This window comes from Tamandua tetradactyla, chromosome 2, assembly GCF_023851605.1.
Source record: "Tamandua tetradactyla isolate mTamTet1 chromosome 2, mTamTet1.pri, whole genome shotgun sequence".
Lineage (NCBI taxonomy): Eukaryota > Metazoa > Chordata > Mammalia > Pilosa > Myrmecophagidae > Tamandua > Tamandua tetradactyla.
Genome location: NC_135328.1, coordinates 26,302,742 through 26,323,661, shown reverse-complemented (window position 1 = coordinate 26,323,661; position 20,920 = coordinate 26,302,742). Strand labels below are relative to the sequence as shown.

General features: G+C 37.1%; 1 protein-coding gene across 3 annotated transcripts in view; it reads right to left on the bottom strand.

The window, feature by feature from the left end:
• RAD23B (RAD23 nucleotide excision repair protein B) overlaps nucleotides 1-20,410 on the bottom strand; it is a 35,965-nt gene extending 15,555 nt beyond the window's left edge. The window contains exons 1-4 of one of the 3 annotated variants that reach the window (XM_077141217.1): nucleotides 19,938-20,410; nucleotides 5,122-5,203; nucleotides 3,401-3,480; nucleotides 550-818 (exon numbers count right to left, since the gene is read on the bottom strand). In XM_077141217.1, coding sequence (XP_076997332.1) covers nucleotides 550-818; nucleotides 3,401-3,480; nucleotides 5,122-5,203; nucleotides 19,938-20,003 — 497 coding nt within the window. In that variant the 5' untranslated portion in view covers nucleotides 20,004-20,410. Of the gene's footprint in view, nucleotides 1-549; nucleotides 819-3,400; nucleotides 3,481-5,121; nucleotides 5,204-19,627; nucleotides 19,647-19,937 lie in introns of those variants that run through there. The other 2 variants (XM_077141209.1, XM_077141225.1) reach the window with 2 other exon arrangements.
• Between the last annotated feature and the right edge of the window lie 510 nt (nucleotides 20,411-20,920).

Here is a 20,920-nt window from a genome sequence, read left to right as displayed (position 1 = left end):
GAAAGAATACAGATCAAATCTGATTGGTGGTGGCAATGTCAAGTTATCTTATAATCCTTGTTCTTTTTGGTCATTTGTATTTCCTAACTTATCTAAGCAAAATAAATAATTACTTTTGACAGTGCCCCCTCATAATCAATCAATGCAGAAATGCAGACATCAGGATTATGGAAATTTGTATCTATATCCTCCTTAGTAGACACAAGCACATGTTTTATGTTTTGGTCAGGGTTCAAAGTATAGAAAATGCTTAACTTTGTTGAAAGTCAGTTTGATAAAATAAAATAATAAAAATACATACATCATCATGGTAATGAATACAACAGCTATGTGATGATATTGTGAACCAAGGATTGTAAATCACGTATAGGATGTTTGAGTGTTAAGATTTTTACTGTATGTCAATAAAAACATACATTAAAAAATTTCCTATTTGGAGGCCAAGTCCTTGACCTTAAGGCTTGCATTTTTAAAAATAAATAAAAACACAAATGAAATTCCTGTTATAAACCTATTTTGAGATAAAATTTCTTGGAATCTAGTTCTTGCCTGTCAGTTGATGTTGGGCTAGTAGCTGTTGGTGTCTCTGCTGGCTTTTCTGCAGGTTTCTCCTGTTTAGTTGCACTAGCAGGTGCAGGTTCAGAAGATGCTGTCGTTGATGGTGGAGTGATGGATGTAGGTGTGGAAGTGGGAACCAAAGCTGGGGCAGGGGTTGGGGCCTGAGCCACAGATGCTGCTGTGGAAGAAGTTACTGCAGCAGTAGTGGCAGGATTTGATTGCTGAGTTGTAGCTGGTGCTGGTGTTGTTACTGCTTTTGGCTAAACAAATTAAAAAGCAAAATAATAAATTATGATAAAATACTATATTATTCTCCTATCTCTACAGTCCATATTGTTATGGGATGCTACAAATAAACACTGATAAAAACTTGTAACTTGAAAGTAACTTTGTTAAGTGACATCATGTGATCAACATTAACAATATGAATCACTTTATTCAAAGCTGATAAAAGCATGTTATCTTAACTATCAACTTTAATTGGTTTTAGTCATTAATTTCTGCCCCCCAATTTATCACGCTAATTTGAAAAAAAAAAGAGCTAATATTCAATTATATACAGAATGTGCGAAACACATAATTTCCCACCAAAACTTTTGATTTACAATTTAAGTTCCTTGGTTATAATTTTATCTATTGTCACCATTTAAAACATTACCAAAATAATTTTCTTGAAGTATAATTAATGAACGTGAAATATTCTGCTGTACTTAAAGAGAAGAAAAAATTCTAATACCAACTACAAACCAACAGGTATAAGTGCAAAAAGGTTAATAAACATTGAGAGGAATATGTAAAAAGAAAAAAAAGGTCAAAGTTATAATCACCTAACCATGTGCTCAGAACTTTCCAAACTAAAATCACAGTTACAAAAGTTTCCCCAGAGAAAAAAAAGCAATTACATATGCATAAAAATCAAATTATCTGAATTTTAGTCTTTTCTTAAGGTCTATCAATGTTCACTACCTGTTTAGCTCATAACCTTTCCTAACGACAGGAGATAACCATGTTGAGGGAAAAATGGATTAAAATTCAACATAATTTAGCTCAAGTATAAATTAAAAAACCGTAAAAGTAAGCATCTGTTTTGTGTCTTGTTCGATTTGAGTTAGGAGAGTTTAATAGGAGAAAGGTGGCAAATGCAGAGGGGCGGGTGGGAGGCTCACTTTTAAAACTACTAGTATTACTCTCCCCTTCTCCTATTCTAAAGGTCTTGTATTTAGCTCTATAACTTTTTTTAAATGCCATTATATTACTCTGCATATTATTAGTACTGTAAAACTCATTCTGGATAAACTGTAGTTTAACATAGGAGAAGATTTAGATTTCTAGACACCAAAACATTAAATAACCAATCTAAATAAAAATACATTTTAAATGCATTATACCCATTTAATATTTTCCTCAATTATCAGTGATCAACATTATCTTATAACATAATATACCCATGTCCTCAAGGTCCCTTTTGCCAATAAGGGACACTTGGCCTTAGACCATATAGCACCAAGCATCTCTGGTTTTCGAAGTTTTTCTGCTTACTTTTGTAGTAAAGTTCTTTCTTTCTTGTTTCTATTGTACCTAACTGTAACAGTTCCCTTCCCCTTTTGATGATAAGCCTCTACATTAACCTCAAAATAAAACACCCACAAATATAATCAGAATCCCATACAAAACAAGAATAAATGGGCTGCAAATAATGCATTTCTCAAATGCAAGAGTCTCAAATCTTGAGACTCATTCTGCTTAAATTTTTAACTTATGTTCTGAATGTTCAAATTACTAAATACCAAATATCAAAACATCCAAACGTGTGGCTACCATATTGTTCATGATGTGTTACGTAGGATTAAACTAGATAAGATGAGGCTTCCTCACATGTTTCTGTTCCTCTGTATTCAAAATTCAGCATTCAATAAATTCTTAAATATAGCAAAATCAATATTATTAATGGACTAAGCCGTTTTCAAGTCCAACACATGTAAACCATTTAGATGCTTATTGTTTCTCAGCACAAAAGTGATTAAACTTCATTTGTTGATCTTTACTTTCTATCACATATACCGATTATTTTGTGACTTAAAAACAACAAAACAGCTATACAACAAAGGTTTATTCTATTTTTGGTCTTTGATGAACGGGTTTCAATTACTCATTTAAACTTATTTTTTCCAGTGTCCAAAGTAACACTGTTCTTGCATGACAATTAGGACAATTTAGCCCTAAAGATTAATGTCATGGGCACTAATACTTCTCTAATTGTCTTAACTTACTATTACACAGTTACATCTTTAAATAAAACAAGTATATAAAAAAACAAAATTTCTTTTAGAATTTTCTCACAATAATCATTGTCACTTTTTTTTAGCTGCCATTTTCTTTTAGTAGTCTCTAAAAAGTTATTCTATTCACTAAGAAAAAAGTCACTGAGATTCTCAGTCTGTCTCAGTCAGTCTGAGGAGTTTGTCAGAAAGTTAGGAAGTCCCTTTTAAGGTAGCCTTGTTGAAAACTAAAAAATAAGAAACTTTTTTCAATTTGTATCAAGCATGCTTTCTAATGATTTATATGATTAGTGATGCTATTAATTTAGCAAAATCTAATGATTTAACACATTTGGAATAGTTTTAATTTCTCAAAAGTTATAATAAAACTACAATGTATACAGCTATTAACTTTATGGTTGATCCAAGGTAAATTCTTAAAACTTTTAACAGCAAACAAGTGCTGAGCTCAATGGGTATTATACACTGTGTTCACTTAAAAGCATAAAGGTTGGACTTGGGATCACTACTTTTTAAGACTCTTATGCGTACATAAAGATGTAAAGAATGAGGATAAAACTTACCTTAGTCACCATAACCACCACAAAGTTTTTCTCATCAATTTTATATTCTTTGAGAGCAGTATCATCATTAAGGATTTTGCCTAACACATTAAGAGAGAAAGTGTTATTTAAGGCTTCCACAATAAGTGAAGTTAAAACAAATTTCTATTCATTACAATTGCTGGGTCAGGAAATATGAATTAGGTTTCGAGTTAGGGGAGATACGAAGACAAAGAAATTTAAGTATGCAATTGCCTAGGGATATCTGGGGAAAGACTTTACATCCCTTTTTGAAGAGAGAGGGGGCAAATTACAAACTTCCTGCACCCCCAAACACAGAATACCTGATAAAACAGAAAAGTTCCAGTGCCATGAAAGTGCGATATTTACAGTAAAAAGTACTTCAGAAAATGACTTAGTATGCAAAGCAGCAGCGAGGTGGCATAGAACTGAGCAAGGCATAAAGGAGTACATAAGACTTTGGTCATAGTGAAGGTCAAATATTAGGTTAGGATTCCTTTAGGTTACTTCTCCTTGAATTTAGTTTTCTATTTTTCAAAAATTACTGAATCAAAAGCAGCAAGCATGAGGACAGAGAGGAACAAAGAGCCTTTACTTTGTATAAGAATAAGAAAACAGGAGAAACTGAGAACTATCGTTTACGCTGCCACCAACCACCTGCCTCTTTGGGTGGGGCTGCATTATGGGGTGAGAGCACTTCCTCTAAACCTTCTCAGTTAAGAAATACTACAAATCTCTATCCAGGAAAAACCAGAATCCATGGGCAATCCAAGACGCTGTACTTACTGGTATCTTCAGCGTGCTGTGTTATAAAAAAACACAGAAACTCCCACAAAATTTGGATATTCTAAATCTTTTAAATATATATTTTCTGATTACTAATGAAGCTAGTTAAATTCGCAATTTCCTGTTTCTATTAATCGCCACTTTTTAAACTTGGACTTATTTTTCTTATTGATTTCTAAGAGCTCTTTATTAAACTCTGAATATGTCTTTTTTCTGTCACTTATCTTACAGTATAGTGTAAGATTTTTATAGTATTAATATTTACACTATAGAACATTTTTCAGTATTCATTTTGGTAACATTTAAACACACAGATAAACTGGAATTCAAGTTCACAGGACTGAGTTTAAATACAGTAACACATACAATAAGTATAAACTGTTTCAATTTCACAGATAACAAACACATGCTCTGATTGAATAGAAACACAAAATTCAGTAACATGATGCTTATAAAAGATAAAACTAAACAGAACTATCTAAGATAATTGAATGGAAAACTAAAAGATAAAGGCAAAAAGAGAAGATGGAATATTAATACATTCAAATGATTGCTCTTCACTCCTTCATCTTGACAATTGAGCTTTTGACAGAAACAATTTATATACACTGTAATTCTTTTTTTTTTTTTTTTTTTTTTTAGGGTGCATAGTCCGGGAATTGAACCCAGGCCTCCAGCATGAAAGGGAAGCATTTTACCACTGGACCACCCATGCACCCTATACTATAATTTTTTTTTTTTTTTTTTTAATTTTTTTACATGGGCAGGCACCGGAATCGAACCTGGGTCCTCTGGCATGGCAGGCAAGCGTTCTTGCCTGTGGAGCCACCGAGGCCCGCCCTACACTATAATTCTTAACATAACTATTTCAAAAACTAAAATAATGTCACTGTAAGAAAGAAAGCAGCAAATAAATTTCAATATTTAATTCATACCTGCATAAATTAATTTTTGGCCTGCTACCGGAAAGGCATCTTTTCCCTTTTCAGATTCAATCTTCTCTTTCAGTGCTTTCACCTATAGGAAAAATAAAGGATAAAAAAAAAAGTCTAAACAAAAAATGGCACTCTAGAATCTGAAAAAATGATGGCAACAGAAAATGTTCTTGTGCATTTTAATTACTGCTTTCAAAAACTCAAAGACGTCTTCCAGTATCAATCAAAAGATTCACTGTTAAAGCCCATATTACTAGTACAATAGGTATAAACTGTTTTACCACCATCTGTTACATACACAAGAGATAAAAACCTTACAAGTTGACATGATAAATTTATTCAAAATAATAAAACAAAAATAAAATAAATTTATTTCAACTTCAAAAAGTACTGATTCTCATTATAAAGTTGATGAAGTTTATGGGTTTATTTCCCACATAGACTAAGAAAGCAAAGCAAAACTCTCTAGTCTAAAAGGTCTAAGAAATAAACGGTTTCACAAACAAGAAGATTTTAATGCTAAATGTGAATGGTAAAAGGCAAATGTTTTTTAAAGACAGCTGTAATTTGTATTTTAATCAATTGTATGTGTGTTTGGTGGTGGTGCTGGGGGTTTTCCTTACCAAGACCAGTCAAAACAGAATCTCTGAGGGTAGCATCAGGCCATCAGTATTTTTTAAAAGTTTTATTGGCTATTCCAAATTCCACCCAAGACCGAGAACTACTAAACACGTAAATGATCTTAAGCAAGTAGCACCTCTTCTCTCAGTCTCATCTCTGATGAAGGACTATAAGGTGTATGTGTGTGTATGATCTCTTTAATTTCTAAAATTATTTGAAAATAGGTTTATTATGAAGTATTTAGAAAACAATGTGTCTGATCAATTTTTGAAGCCAACAGAGCAGAATGTAGGGTAGCAAAGGAAGAGAAAAAAGGCAAGGAGACTTGGTTTTCTCATGTGGCTTAATGGAACTAGTTTTATTACTTTATAGTCACAAAAGCCAAGGAGAAAAAAAACTTTCATTTCCTTCAATTCCCTAGCTAAGCTGATCGTTCTGAGCTTTATATGAAAAGTTATCTGACAGAAAGGGACACAAAGAGAGGTTCCTTTGTGCAATTAAAAAGTGATGGTTTATCTTTCAAAATAAAAAGATAGTAATGTTTAATTATATCAAGTCCATCAACAATATGCAATTTCACACAATCCTCAAAATTCAGAAACAAAAGGGAATGAGATCAACTCAATTTTATAGATAAGGAAAATGGAAATAAAGAGGTTAAATCATCTGCCCAAAATCACACTGAAACTACTGGAATCTAAAACCAGGTTTTCTGACTTCAAACTTTGGAGAAGGGCACTTGGTAAATACCATATAAATCGTTCTTATGCCACTAGTCTGTCTGAAATGGTTCAGCAGCATTACTGCTATTCTGATTTCTCCAAAGGAGAAATCCAGCACAAAGTAGAAATCTTAGTCCACTATTTTCAACTGTTTCAAATTTCAAAGGCAAAACCAACACCAGTAACGTTTTTTGTTTTGTTTTTTTTTTAAAGTGTGTGTGTGTGGGTTATTTCTGCGCTGGAGGGAGAACACCGGTAACGTTTTTAAAAAGCATTCACAAATCAGATCTCAAAATAAATTCAATGTCTTTATTCAGTATTATTGTTTTTATATTAATGGTAACTATGCCAGGTGTGGTTTAGGAAGCCTCACCTTCTTTAACTCTGTGGTTCACACTTGCCCTGGAGAGCATTTTTATATGCTGATATTTCTTATTCCACCTATACATGTGGTTAGCACTTAATGATAAATGGGAAAAAAAGGATATTATCCAAATTTCTAGGATAAAATAATCTTTAAAGACCATCTGCTAAACCCCTATACTGCTATTTAATGGTAAGGCCTAGAGCAGCGTTTTTCAAGGTGTGGTCCAGGGATCCCTGAGGGTTCACTAGGCCCTAGAAGGTGAGGTAAAAAGTTTTCTGGTTAGTATACAATGGAGTTTTCCAGAGACCACAGAACTTGTGATAGCACCAAAAATTAAATGCAGAAGCATATAAGAATCCACCGAACTTCTATTAAGCTAAACACTAAAGAAATCTGCAAAAAACACAAAATATTGTCAGTTTTCTCACTACAATTATTTTTTGTTCTGGACAATTGCTATTTTTTTTCACCAAAAAGTATATTAATATAAAATTTAACGCATTTCTTACTTTTAAGTAAACATTTAAAAACATTTAAAAATTCTGTTTTAATTTCTAATATGGTAAATATATATATAAATTCAACCTACATGATAGTTGAAGTCCCCAATAATTTTTAAGTGCATGGGGGCTTTAAAACAAAATGTTTGAGAACCACTGCCTACATTCTAAATCGCTTGTCCAAAGTGGAGAGTAGGGTTGGAGCACTCTGTGGTGAGTGTTAAATCTCCTTTCATTTTTTTTTTCTTTGAGGGGAAAAAAACGCAATATCTGAAACTGTGATTACTTGGTGAAAAACACAAATGAACCACAGAAAACAGGCTATATGCCTGTCACTATGGGGGAATTCAATTCTCAAGACAGTGTTTAGAACATACTGGATATGTTAGGTATCACTCACTGAATGAATAAACGGATATAGCACAGATATATGTAAAGGAGAAATATGTGAAGCAAAAACAGATATAAAGGGAAGAAGCAGGAATCTCATATTTGATAGATGAGAATGAGTGAGGTAAGACAGATGTGAATGATAAATATAGATACAGTTCTTAAACATTAATACCTATGATCTGGCTAAGGTTAGTAACCACAGACCAATGGTAAAAATGTCTATTATTAAACAAAGAAGGAAAATTAATAAACTAAGGATGTAAATCAAATGGAGAACAAAACAAATAACAAGAAAAATGCAAATAACAGAAACTAAGAAAGCAGAAAAGGTAAGAATAAAAGAATGGTTCTTGCACGAGCAGAAAAATGGATAAATGAGAAGTGCAGGCAATTCACGATTACAAAGCCAACAAACAGAAAATCCAACCTCATTAGTAACCAAAAGCACACATTTAATGCCCTGCATCCTTAGTCCAACAGATTGTCACACAATGGAAAAAGACGGTTCTGAAAAATTCTTGGTTTTAATTCTGACATCGTTCCTTAACCTCAACTTGACTGTTATTTCCAACCCACTTAAGTCAGCCACGTACAGGACACAGCTGAACCTTGCCATCCAAAAGGACACAGCTGAACCCTGCCGTTCCATTCTTACAGTTCTCTCACCAACTGTTCACTACACCTGGTCTTGAACCTCTTTAAGACCTTCACCTCTAGACTCTCTCACTTTGCTCTTCACTGCCTAATTTATTCAGCTAACACTGACACTGCTTCTATCTCTTTCTTCCTAATTTCATAGACTCCCTTGCTTTTCTGCTATTTTTGCCAAGCAAAATTCCTTATTTGGAGCAGCTGAATTTATTTCCACCAGTATTCAACATAAAACGTACTTAAACCACCCTATGGCTGTCCTACTTACCTTTTCTACCTTATTTAGTTAACAAATTTCCACCTTTTATTCAGTTCATTACTTTTCCTTGGCTTATATCATCTTCTAAATGCTATCAGAGAAAAGAAAAATAAACACTCCTTTTGTACTTCTGGTTAGTCCTGTCCTCTGTTTGCCAAAAGTTCATTTCTAACATTCAGTACTGCCTTCTAAATCTAATTCTCAACAACTCCTCCAATCCCCACAGATAATCACTTTATACTTCATTCAAAATATGGAAGCCATCAGAAAAACTCACCCTCAACTTTCTGCCAGTAAATAACACTTGCATTCAGACCCAATTAAATCTTCTTCTCTCCTATAAAAAGAAAGAAGTATCCCTCTATGATTCATCCAAACTTAATTTATTCCACATGTCCTCTGGTTCCCCTCATGTTCTCCTGTACCTTGCTAGATTCATTAGTTTCCTTCTTCCTACCACCCTTTACTTTGAACCTCTCCCTCAGAGCAACTCATTTCTCTTCACACTCAGTTATCTTAAAAAACCTTCTCACAACCACTGTCTCCTAGATACAACTCTCTGCACTACCCTTAATCGTAACCATGTTTCTTCCAAAAAATCCAATTACACAAATTTGTCTTCACTTATTCCACACCTATTATCTGAGAGCCCACACCTATTATTTGAGAATCTAACAGTTCTGATAAGTAGAAGCATGGATACTCTCATTCTGCTGTCCATTTCTTTCTATAGTGCCTACCCCCACAATTCCATTAAGACTGCTCTTAACATCGCTAGATTGAACATCATAATCATCATACATTTCTTAGTCCTTCAGTCTCTTACTTGGCCTCCCTGTCACATATGACAATATTGGTCAGTCGGGTCCCTCCTTTTCTTACTGTCTTCCTTATATAATACCATGCTTTTCTACTTTTTCTCCTATCTCTCTGTTCACTCCTCGGTGAAACCTTTCTTGGCCAGACCTTTCAATGTTACTTAAGCTTATGCTCTAAACTGCCTTTTGTTCTACATACACATCCAGGATAATTCATCTCATTTATTCCTAGTTTCAATAACCATACAAGATGCCATCTGTACCTTTAACCCAGATCCCTCTCTCCAGACCTTCAGTTATATATATCCAACTCTCTACTGGACATCTTCACCTGGATGCCTATATTTCAATCATAATGTGTTTGGCAGGATGGTTTCTAGACAAATCTGTCTACATCTTCTAAATTCAACTAAATTAAGTACACCTGCAAACAGTTCAAGAAGAAAGATCTTTCGGATGCTGGGAAAAAGGAAGCAGTACCAACTCTGGATGCACGTTTTCTTAGAAAGGTTACAGCTGGCAAAAGATGCAGTTACAACTTCTTTAACTGGGCTGGACCCCATTCTCAACAAGATGGATCTACATCAGAGCACTATAATCCAGTAAATAACCAGGACTACTTTATCCAAGGTTGACAAACAAGAAGCCATGATTGAACTTTCATTTTGTTGCATATTTCCTCCTGCATAAAGAATGGGAGTTTATCAACTGAACTAGAAAGGTCAAGAAATCAAACTTTTTAAAACCACATAACGCTCTTATAAAACTTGAAGCATCTAATGTTAAACATAGATGACATGGCTTTTATTTCTTTCCCAAAAAGGGAGACATGACAATCATAATAACAGCCTATTAAAAATTCCCAGCATGAAAGTTGATAAGTTATCCTTTTCCATCCCAATTCCCTTCTTGAGGTCCTTGGCTCTTTCTCCCATATCCCTTACATCTAATCATTTGTCAACTGGTGCTGATATGCCATCTATTTCCTAAACTGGCCACTACAATTCCACCCCATGGCACTACTCTAGTCAGACCAATAACCATGAAAATGTTCAACAAATGTAGGTTCTACATTATATCTGAGAGAATAAAATGTCCTATAAATTATATTCCCATGGCAGTAAAGAGACGTGCTGCCCGCCAACCTTTAAAATACACGACTCTTTTGCATAGGATTTCTAGGACTACTGGCTTGTTGATTAAAGTCAGCAACAGAACATTCATGTAAAAACCTAGCTTCATCAGTGTTACAGTATTTTTTCCTTATTACTGATAAACAGCAAAATGAATTATGTAAGCTTCAACAGCTAGCCCTGAAATATAAAAGCTGAAGGAATAACAGCTAATGTGAACTGTGTACTTAATATGTACAATAACTGACTAATTTATTCTACACTACAATTCAATGAGGTTGTGGTAGCCAACCTCCAAGATGGTCCTCAAGGACCCCTCTCCTGGTATTCAAAGCTTTTGGCACACCCTTCCCACAATGACTTATAGCTAGCCACGGGAGCAATAAAATATCATCAGCATGATAGTATGTGACTTTCAAGGATTGTTTATATAAGCCATTGTGGCTTTTGTCTTGCTCTCTTGGAAGCCAGGTGCCATGCCACAAGGACACTCAGCCTGAGGAGAAGCCTATATGGGGTATAACTGAGGTCTCCAGCCAACAAACAGTACCAAGTCATTAGCCATGTGAAGAAATCACTTTCAAACAAGTAATTGGTACAGAGGTAGATGCTATTATATTCCTCATCTTCTAACGGGGACACCAAGGCATAGAAAGGTTAAGTACAAGACTGTGGAGCCAGAATGCCTGAATCTGAATCCCAGCTAGTTAGTTACTCTCATGGAAGTTAATATTTGTGAACAAATATGCTGTTGATATTTGTGAAACTTGATGTAGGCACACAATCTGCCAGTCTTTGAATCAGTAATTCGACATCTATAAATCTATGCTAGAGACGCTCACAGAAACAATTCAAAGATATATGTACAAGCACGTGCAATACACCACTGTAATACTGAAAATGGAAAACCCTAAACATACATCAATAGTGGAGTGGTAAAATAAATTACTGCACATGCATTCATCTGAATAGTATGCAACATAACAAGAATGATGACTATATATGCAAGGTATTCACCAAAAGTATGCATGCATGAATTAATGAAATGTTTATAATTATCTTTAGAGTAAAAAGCTAGTTGCTAGGCAGCTGGCTTTTAAAAAACAAATATAGAACAGTTATGTTTATATATTACTGTAGGTATTAAAAAATTCATTAGAATATATAGAATTCACAATGATTACGTAGACCACAGGGTAAGAGCTTTTAATTTTTACTTTATGTATTTTATTTAGTATGACAATCCCTGTGTCGTACTGGGGAGAGGGGAACTCAGTGCTTACTAATATCACACAGGAAAATGCTGCAATTTTGAGTGCAGATTTCATTTAAAAAACAAACAAAAACAAAAATTATCAGAGGCAAAGGTTCTCATACTATTCAGCTAAGCAAGTTAAAAAATAAGAGCAATTAAATTTTGGAAATTAATCATCAGGAAAAGGAAAAAGATTCCTAAAGCTAAATAGGTTTACAAAGAGATTTCATAAATTTACACCACGGAGCAAAGGGTCCCCCACCTTTTTGTTCCTTGCATGGTATCCTTCATTTAAGAAATGGCACTGGCACAAAGGTGTATTTCTTGAATTACTCCCCCAGAGTAGGGTGTTCCTGATCCTAAAACAGAACTATTATAAAGATGGCAGCTGTATTCAGTGCAAACAGAAAAATCTCCCTGCTGGACTTAAGGAATGAAAGAATGTAGCATAGGAAAAGATGAGTTCTTAAAATTAAAATATGGCATTAATAAGGTGTACTTATTTTCAAGGAGACAATAAAGGATTTATATATATATATATTCTTTCAGGAAGCAATAAACAATAAAGGCAATCCTCAAATTGATCCAAAAGCTTACTCTTCTAAATATATGGTCTGAAATCCAGAATCCATTTTTCCCACAGAAATCATATAAACTGGTTTTTAGGTTCCTAAACCTAATTTGACCTATATTACACTAAAACATATTCCTAACAGTGTGATTTCAACAAGACTAAAATCTGGAGATTAAGCAGAAACGCTGAAATTCAAGAAACCTTTTACTTTTCATGTTTCTATACAGGCACAAGAGAAAGGACCTCTTCAATGCACTACAAAAAAAACTACCTACAAGTGTGTATATGTATGTGTGTTGGAGGACAAAGGGATAACAAATAATTGTATCTACCTGTTCAGGTACTTAGGAACTGACCATATATAGGAATTTGCAGCTGGTCTACCCTGGAATAAGCTAACATAATGTTTAAAGAGTTTATAAAGTTCATTTGTAAAAATCAGCTCTTTGAGAAACTACACAAATGGTGTGGTACTTTCAGCAGGTTTCACTGTGCTACCAGAGGCTTATATTTAAGCACATTTATTTCAAAAACTATCAGAAATGTTAAATATTATCTACCAAATAATCTCACAATTTCTAAAACAAAAAGGCAAGATCTTGTTCACTGTTTACGTTCATTCAGGCCTTTTTAAAGAAGGAATAATGAAAAGACTGATCAAAATAATGGATGAAAGCAGGATTTATTTTGAAAATCCTATTAATTTATTTCTAATTTCACTGCTCACTAAATATTTAGAGATACATGATCTCATCTGGTCCTCACAATTCTATGAGGAAAGCAGGTCAATTATTCTTATCTCCATTTTACTAATGAGGAAAGAAATTTTTAAAGTACAGTGCTCAATGACACAGGATATGTAAGTAAGAGAAAACACCCCTCTAGGTTAGGAATTGTATAGCATATTTATAAGAGATCAGGATGCAGGAATAAAGTAAACAGAATCAAGAAACTCTTGAATTTTGCTCTAAGGAAGAACAGGGAAATGAGGCAGTTGTCAAAGAGGGATAGGGAGACAAGGAAGGGTTTTATAAAATGGGAAAAATAATATGATAATAAATGGAAAGACCAATGATGCAGAAGAGAGAACTGATGGAGTGATGTCCTTCAGTGGATGACAGTTGATGAAATACATCAGATAAGTGGAGAAACTGACCTTAATATAGCACCATCCACAGTAAGAGGAGACTAGTAGGTGAGTAGATATGGTAGGACCTTGTAGTTCTGTCCTGATTGCTTCTATATTCTCAATAAAATAAATACTAGGGTCATCAGCTGAAAATAAGGAGAGAGGAGATGATATAAAATCTTCCTATGTCAGTGGAAGAGTGAATGGACTAGTGAAATGCAAGACGGTTAGGCAAAATTAAGGGCCAATTAAGGTTAATGCTCACGAATTTAAGTGAGGCAAATCCTGGGGCTGTATGTATGCCTCTAGCTGCACAGGTGCAAGCAGAGTGAATTTAATCACATTTGGGGTTTTTCAAGTAAAAGCAATAGAGTAAAAGAGGGACCATATCGACAAGCACTGTTTTAAGCACTGTTATGTGTGTATGTGTTTTATCTTAAGCCCATATCCAGAAGTAATACCCTCATTTTACAGATGAGGAGACAGTCACACACACACACACACACACACACAAAACAAAACTGAGTAACGCTCTAGGTCACATAGTAAGTGATCCAGCCAGGAATGCCGACTCTTGTAAGGGAGTAATTATAATCACTGGTCTCATTTAAGTTGGACAAGGGTGGAAGCAATAACAAGAGAAGAATGGTAGCCAGTGAAAAGGAAACATGGATCATATGGAGTACAGGTCTCATTCGAGTTGGAATCAGTGGGGATGGTAAGTGGGATACTAAATACTTTGATTACTGGGGATAGTGGGTGGGGTTTTCAGTTACTAGTTATGGAAGCAAATTAATGAGGTATAGAAGAAGGAAAGATCACTGGATTAGAAGAGGTTAAGGAATAAAAAAGGCCAAGGTATTGGACAGACCATCTTTCATAGATACTTCAAACTACCAAGGCCATTTACTGTGTGACCTTGGGCAAATTAATAATCACCATGGTTTCCAGCTTTTCTCTTTAAAACACACTATTACAGAGTTTTCATAATTCTCATATGGGCTTCCTTTTTAAACCATGCTTACCACATGCTGTGAAGCTCAGAATTATTGTGACCATTTTGTATTCTCTAATCCAAAGATAAAGGCAGCCACATCAGGAAAAAGGATAATGATACATGTTCATAGCTACCATCTTCACTTCCTCAGCTCCCGCTCATTACTCAAGTCATTCAAATCTTGGCTCCTGGCCCCACCACTCCATGGAGACCGCTCATCATGGTCCCCAACGAACTCCAAATTGCCAAAAGCAACAGTCACTAGTCTGTTCTTACCTTACTCAATCTCTCAAGCATTAGACTTGGCTGATCTTTTTTCCCTCCTTAAAACATTTTCTTTGCTTGGCTTCTTCCTTCCTCAAAGTATTCCTTGACTGATCTCCTCTCTGTTCAATCTCCATATGGTGGAGCACCCCAGGGTTCAGCCTTAGACCCCATCCTATTTCCTAGTAACATTCTCACCAAGGTTTTTCAATTTTCCCAAAGACAGCCCAATTAAAGTACAATCCCAGAAGCACAGAAGTTAATTGATTACATTGCATGGATAACTTAGGCATTAGGGTTCAATTCCCTCTAAGAAATAGGGTTGTAAAAAGCTGCTTGCTAGATGAGCTCGCCCAATCTCATGGACTGAAAAGTCAATCATACGTGGCTAATTTTCAAGTTTCTATCCATAGCCTTGATTGATTCCCTCTGGAATCCAGACTCATATAACAAATTACTTTTGTCTCATCTCCCCTTGAGTATTTAAGAGGCATCTCAAACTTAGTCTTCTGGTTCTACCCCTACTCTCAAACCTGCTCTTCCCTCAGCCTTCCATATCTCAGGAAAGAACACAAGTATTCACATCATTCATACAACCAAAAATCAAGGACAGCCTTTGATTTCTCAGTTTCCCCCATTCAAACCCATCAAAAAGCCCTCAACTCTAGCCTGCAAAACATGTTCCAAATCCATGCATTTCTTCCCATCTCCATTCCTACTCGCCTCGTCTAGACCTATATCACCCAAGACTATCGCACAAGCCTCCTAATTTTCTGCTTTCTCTCTTGCCCACCCTACCATCCATTCACCGTAGAACAGGAAAAATAATCTTTTAAAAATAATTAAAGAAAAAAAATCATATTACTCCCCTGCTTAAAACCCCTCAAAGGCTTCCTTATTTTACCCTGAAAAACTCTGGTTTATAAAGCTGTATATGTTCTGGTCCCCTTACTAACTCTGATCTCTTTCCCCTCACCCACTAAATCAGCAATATAGTCCTATTTATTTCCTGAAAGAAACTCAACTCTTAAAGGCCTCTGCCCTAGGGGTTCCCTATAGAAAACATTCTCCTCATCTCTGAGTGCTCATTATTATTCAGATATCAGCTTACATAAGACTGTATTCAGAAAGATCTGTGAGTACACAATTTAAAAGGAGTCACCCAAACATGCACTATCACATCAACTCTTCTGATACTAAATCTCTACATAGCACTTTGACTTTTATCCCACTAAAATATAAGCATCCTGACAGCAGGGCCAGACACCTAGTAAGTGCTCAACAAATATTTATTAAATAGATAAATCAACATGCAAACACACTACATTGAAGGATGACTGACTAAACAGTTACAAAAAGAATGTATTCAATTAATTTAAAAGATATTCAATGCTTACTATGTGTCCAGATTTTGAAAGAGCAAAAGTCTGGCAGAGACCATACCAGATTTTCCAGATTTTTTCTGTATTTTGTTCTACTAATATGCCAAGAACCCTTAATTCCATCTCTGTGATATAGCATTTTAGTATATTTATTACTTAAAGTTGGAAAATACAAATAAATGATAATAGGAACAATTCATTAACAAGTGACAGGCAGCAAATATTGTATATAGAACAAGAACTAAAGCAATATTTTATAGCATAATCAATCACCAACATTATAAAGATAAACCATAAAATGTATATTAGGCCACTACAGCACACAAAATATGCCACCCAGAGGGTAACTACTGGACCTCTACAATTCTCTTATCAAAAACTTTTAATGGTATATACAACCGTGATGCTACATTCAATATGATCACATCTCAGCTTTCATGTCACATCAGATTTTTTTTCAATTATTTAAAGCACACAACCAATGTCAAGAGTTACCGGATTGTAGAATTAAATTTGTATACAACATATTCTTTCTCTTTTTTTTGAGGGGTACAATAAATACTGCACTGAATCACAATTACCTCTATTTTTCTTTAATCAGCTTATTCTTAATTTTTAAACTAAGTGACACTTTATTTGAGCTTTAAAATGATACAGCTTCCATTTCCTTCTAAATATCAATTATGCCACCAGTAGTCTTTAATCCATCTCAAAATGCTGTATTATATAGGCTACTTTAATTTCTCCTGTTTTTACGGTAAATCATCTATTAAAATTGATTACTGCACAAGAATATCCTTTAGTAATGGTCACTAGCCACACACCCCCACATCACCTTCTCATTTTGTTTCTATATCATTTAAATAGTTTACAAGAGGAGAAGCACTACTATTGTAATAATAATAATAACAACAATAATAAAACTGTTTTGTAAAAGGTTAACACTAAATGGTTAAGTGAATGATAAAAAAATTTCTAGTAAGTGTAAGAAGGCTATTCTAGTTAAAAAAAAAAAAACGGGAGTAGACGTCCAGCTTTCAAAATCTAGAACAAATTAAAAACACCTTAAAACAAATCCTCTTATTTTTTTCTGCTTATCCCCCACTCCCACCCCCAGAGCCCAAGTTAGGTCAATAAAGATCCCAGAGGAAAAGACCATGTTCTAGGCATCCCTGTCGCCTCAGCTACTGTTCCAGCCTCCTCAGCCACTGCTCATTAAACATTTACTTGCCCAACAAGTGAATTGCTCCTGTGACTCCTCTCATCTTCACTGTTTCTTTCACTCATTTCTGCTCTTCTTAGCTAAAGCTCAAAAGAATTTTTATACTGGCCACTTTAAGTTACTTAGTTTCCTTAGTTTCTTCTAGGTGAATCTCTTGGAAACAAGGACAAAGTTTTGAGAGGCCAAGAGAGGTCTCAAAGGTAAAAATCTATTAGTTTTTATGTGGATAACACTAAGGTCTTACTAAAATTCCATTTCTCCTTTACTTTAGATCTATTTCTAATATCCTCAGATAACTAATTATCACAACAAATTAAAAGCAGAACACTCAGAGTCTCCCTAAATTGGTATCGATTACATTGTTCCTTTTTCCTCCAAAATGCGGCTATCAAAAACGAATATTAAAAGCTACTACATAGATGAAATTAAGTAAAATTAATTTCTTGCCCAGACTATCAGTATTAAGATAAACAGCAACTAAAAACTGGAGAAGGCACTCTCTGTAACGAGTTTTTTCATAAATGAATATATTTTTATAACCCCATACAATTTAATACATTCTCTTGGAATTGACCTGGAAAAAAGCAAACATATTTAAAAATCTATACAAATACAATAATGGCTCTAATTGTGTATGTGCAAAGTGCCTAAAGAGTTATACAAATTTTATATAGTATATAATTTTATTTCAGTGTAGCTACTGAAAGTCACTACCTAACCCCAACAAATCCACATGTATTTCATATTTACACACACACAAAAAGCTCTTAGATTGCAATAATTCTGGAATCAATTCTGGATATTTTAAGTTAGTAAAGTTAAGTCACTAAAGTTACTGGTATCAGATATCACCGCAAAGATCCTAAGTCAAATTCTACATGCAACCACAGACTGTGAGGTATAATCAAAGTTTTGTCTGAAAACATTAAACAGACAACCCGTTTTAATTTTCAACCTTCAATTTATTATTATCAGTACATACTAAACAGTAAAGGAATATTCAGGAAGAATTTCATTATATTAATGATCTCAATCCACAGGGTGTTATCAATTACTGAACACTCTCAAGTTTCTCACATATTGATACTTTCTGTACCTGTAAGAATATCACAGTATACTTCTATACATAATGAAATATCTTGAAATCAACTCTTTTTTTCTGCCACAATTCCATAAGAGTTGGGAATTCTCTTAGCCCATTTCTTAAAGATGTAGCAACCTTTAGAAGACAAAATATAACACCATACCTTCACTCAAAGTAGCCACTGATTGATTGCAAACCAACTAAGCAACACAATCTCCACATCTCTGCAAGCGAGGTATTATCCCATCATACAGAAGATGAAATATTAATTTGCAAGTAAATTACGAACCACAAATGGAACAGGTCTATTTAATTAACACAAGACACCCATCTATACGAAATGGAATCAACCTTTAAAAATATATAAATAGGTAGCAAATTGCTGGTTTAAGTTTATTTACTATTATCCCGATCTTAATGGTGTATATAGGCAGTAAATACACTCATGGCATTTTAAAATTCTTTGCACAAAGGTGTACTGACTTCAACTCACAAATACAGGGGAAGGCACACGGGAATTTATCACGTGGATTTTTGAAGTGTTCAAGAGTTTAACTGCAGAAGAGATTATGTATTTTGGGGGAGGGGAGTTAAGTAGGGTCCCAATACAACTCCTACAATCCCCAAAGCTTCTATCACAGAAAACGCATTAAATCTAGAGTTAAGTTTGAGCCCGGATTTGAAAGGCTCTAATGCAGAAATCTGCACCACCAAAGAGGCCTCAAAGTGCAATCAGAGTCTGGATGTGGATTCGGTGGCGGGAGAGCGGTAGCAAAACAATTCGAGACATATCCAAGTAAAAGGATTAGCAATTCGGGAGGTGGGGGGGCAAGGGGAAGGGCCAAGAATCCATTTTCACGGCTCTTCCACGCTCACCTCGGACAACTGCGGGAGACGGAACCTGATACTTCTTTTTTAAGGCTCACAATCTCGGGTTACCACCTCCTAAACCTTAGTGCCCAAGCAGGTCCACAGCGGGGTAGTGGCGACGCCCAGATTTCCCTCCCCCGTCCGTACACCTACCCCAGACAGCCCGGCTCCGCTCCAGAGGCTGCCCAGCCTCCCTCCCCCCCACCTCGAGCCCCACTACCACGAGCTCCTAGGCCCAGGCCTCCCGTGCCCCGCTGACGCGTACTTCAAGCCATCAGCCACCCGGCCCTCGACGACCGGCCACCGCTTCCCCTTCCTCCCATCACAAAGTCCGCAGTCAGCTCCGAAGGGTCAGGAGGACCGTGGTCAGTCGGCGCCTGAGCCCGCAGGCCGCATCTCGCGCCCTCCTCGGTGCGCTGAGGCCCTCCCTGCTCCACTGAGGCCCGGCCCCGCGCGCAGCCGCCGCTGCCGCTGCCGCGCCGCCGAGGCCCGCGCTCCCTGCCGCGCCGCCCCTCCTAGGCCCGCGCTCCCTGCCGCGCCACTCCTCCGAGGCCCGCGCTACCCGCCGCGCGTACCGTCTCCTCCGGGTCGATGTCGATCTTGAAGGTCTGCTGCTGGAGGGTCTTCAGGGTGACCTGCATGGTGCCGCCGCGCTGCTCCGCTGGTGGGCCTGCTCCGGGCGCTGGCCGCTGGGCGGGGTCTGTGGCCTGGCCGGGACCCGGGGTCGCCGCGCTCCTCGCGCACTCGGGAGGAAGGCGGTGGGGGTGGGGACTTGTCACATTCGCCCAGTGGAGCGACCTCTCCCCCAGCCCTGGCCCCGGGCCGCGCCGCTGCCCCGGCGACTGCGGCCTTTCCCGCGAGCTTCGGCCGCCGTGCTTCCTCACGCGCCCGGCGTCAGTTGCTGGATCTGCACGGGGCGCAAGGGGCTCCGAAGGATAAGCAGAGAATCCGCTAATTCACCACAGGATGGTCGCGGCCATCATCGTGACTGGCTGAGCCGCGCCCCCTCCCCCACCCGAAAAAACTGGGAATGGGGCAGGGCTAGAGGAGCGCGCAGGCGTGGGGTGCGGTGACGCTATACGCAGGCGCGGTAGAATACTCCGCCCCGAAATAGGGGGGCGGAACAGACCGCCCCTTTGGAACGTCGGCGCCCAGGATCGGGCGCGCGCAGGCGCACACGGCGGTAATCGCTTGGGCCGTCTGCAGACGTTTCTCCACCCGCCCAGGCCCCGCCCGGCCATCTGAGTGGCGCAATCTGTAGCGGAGGAAGCACTACGTGGAGATAGGACTAAGCGGATTCCCACCTCCGGAGCGGGGAGCGGGAGGGATGCGGGTCTGGGCGGGGTTTGAGTAAAAGGGTTGTGCTAACCCCATTAGCGGGCGGCACTTAGAGGGCGTTTGCTGTAGGTATGAGCCTTTGTGGTGTGGATCGATTCCCTAACCCCGAGGGCACTGACTCCAGCGCCAGACCGCCTGGCTACCTATTTTGTCTTCTCTTAACTTAGCCTGCTGACCTTGGACCTAACCAGAATTATTAAAACAAGGTCCGATCATGCCC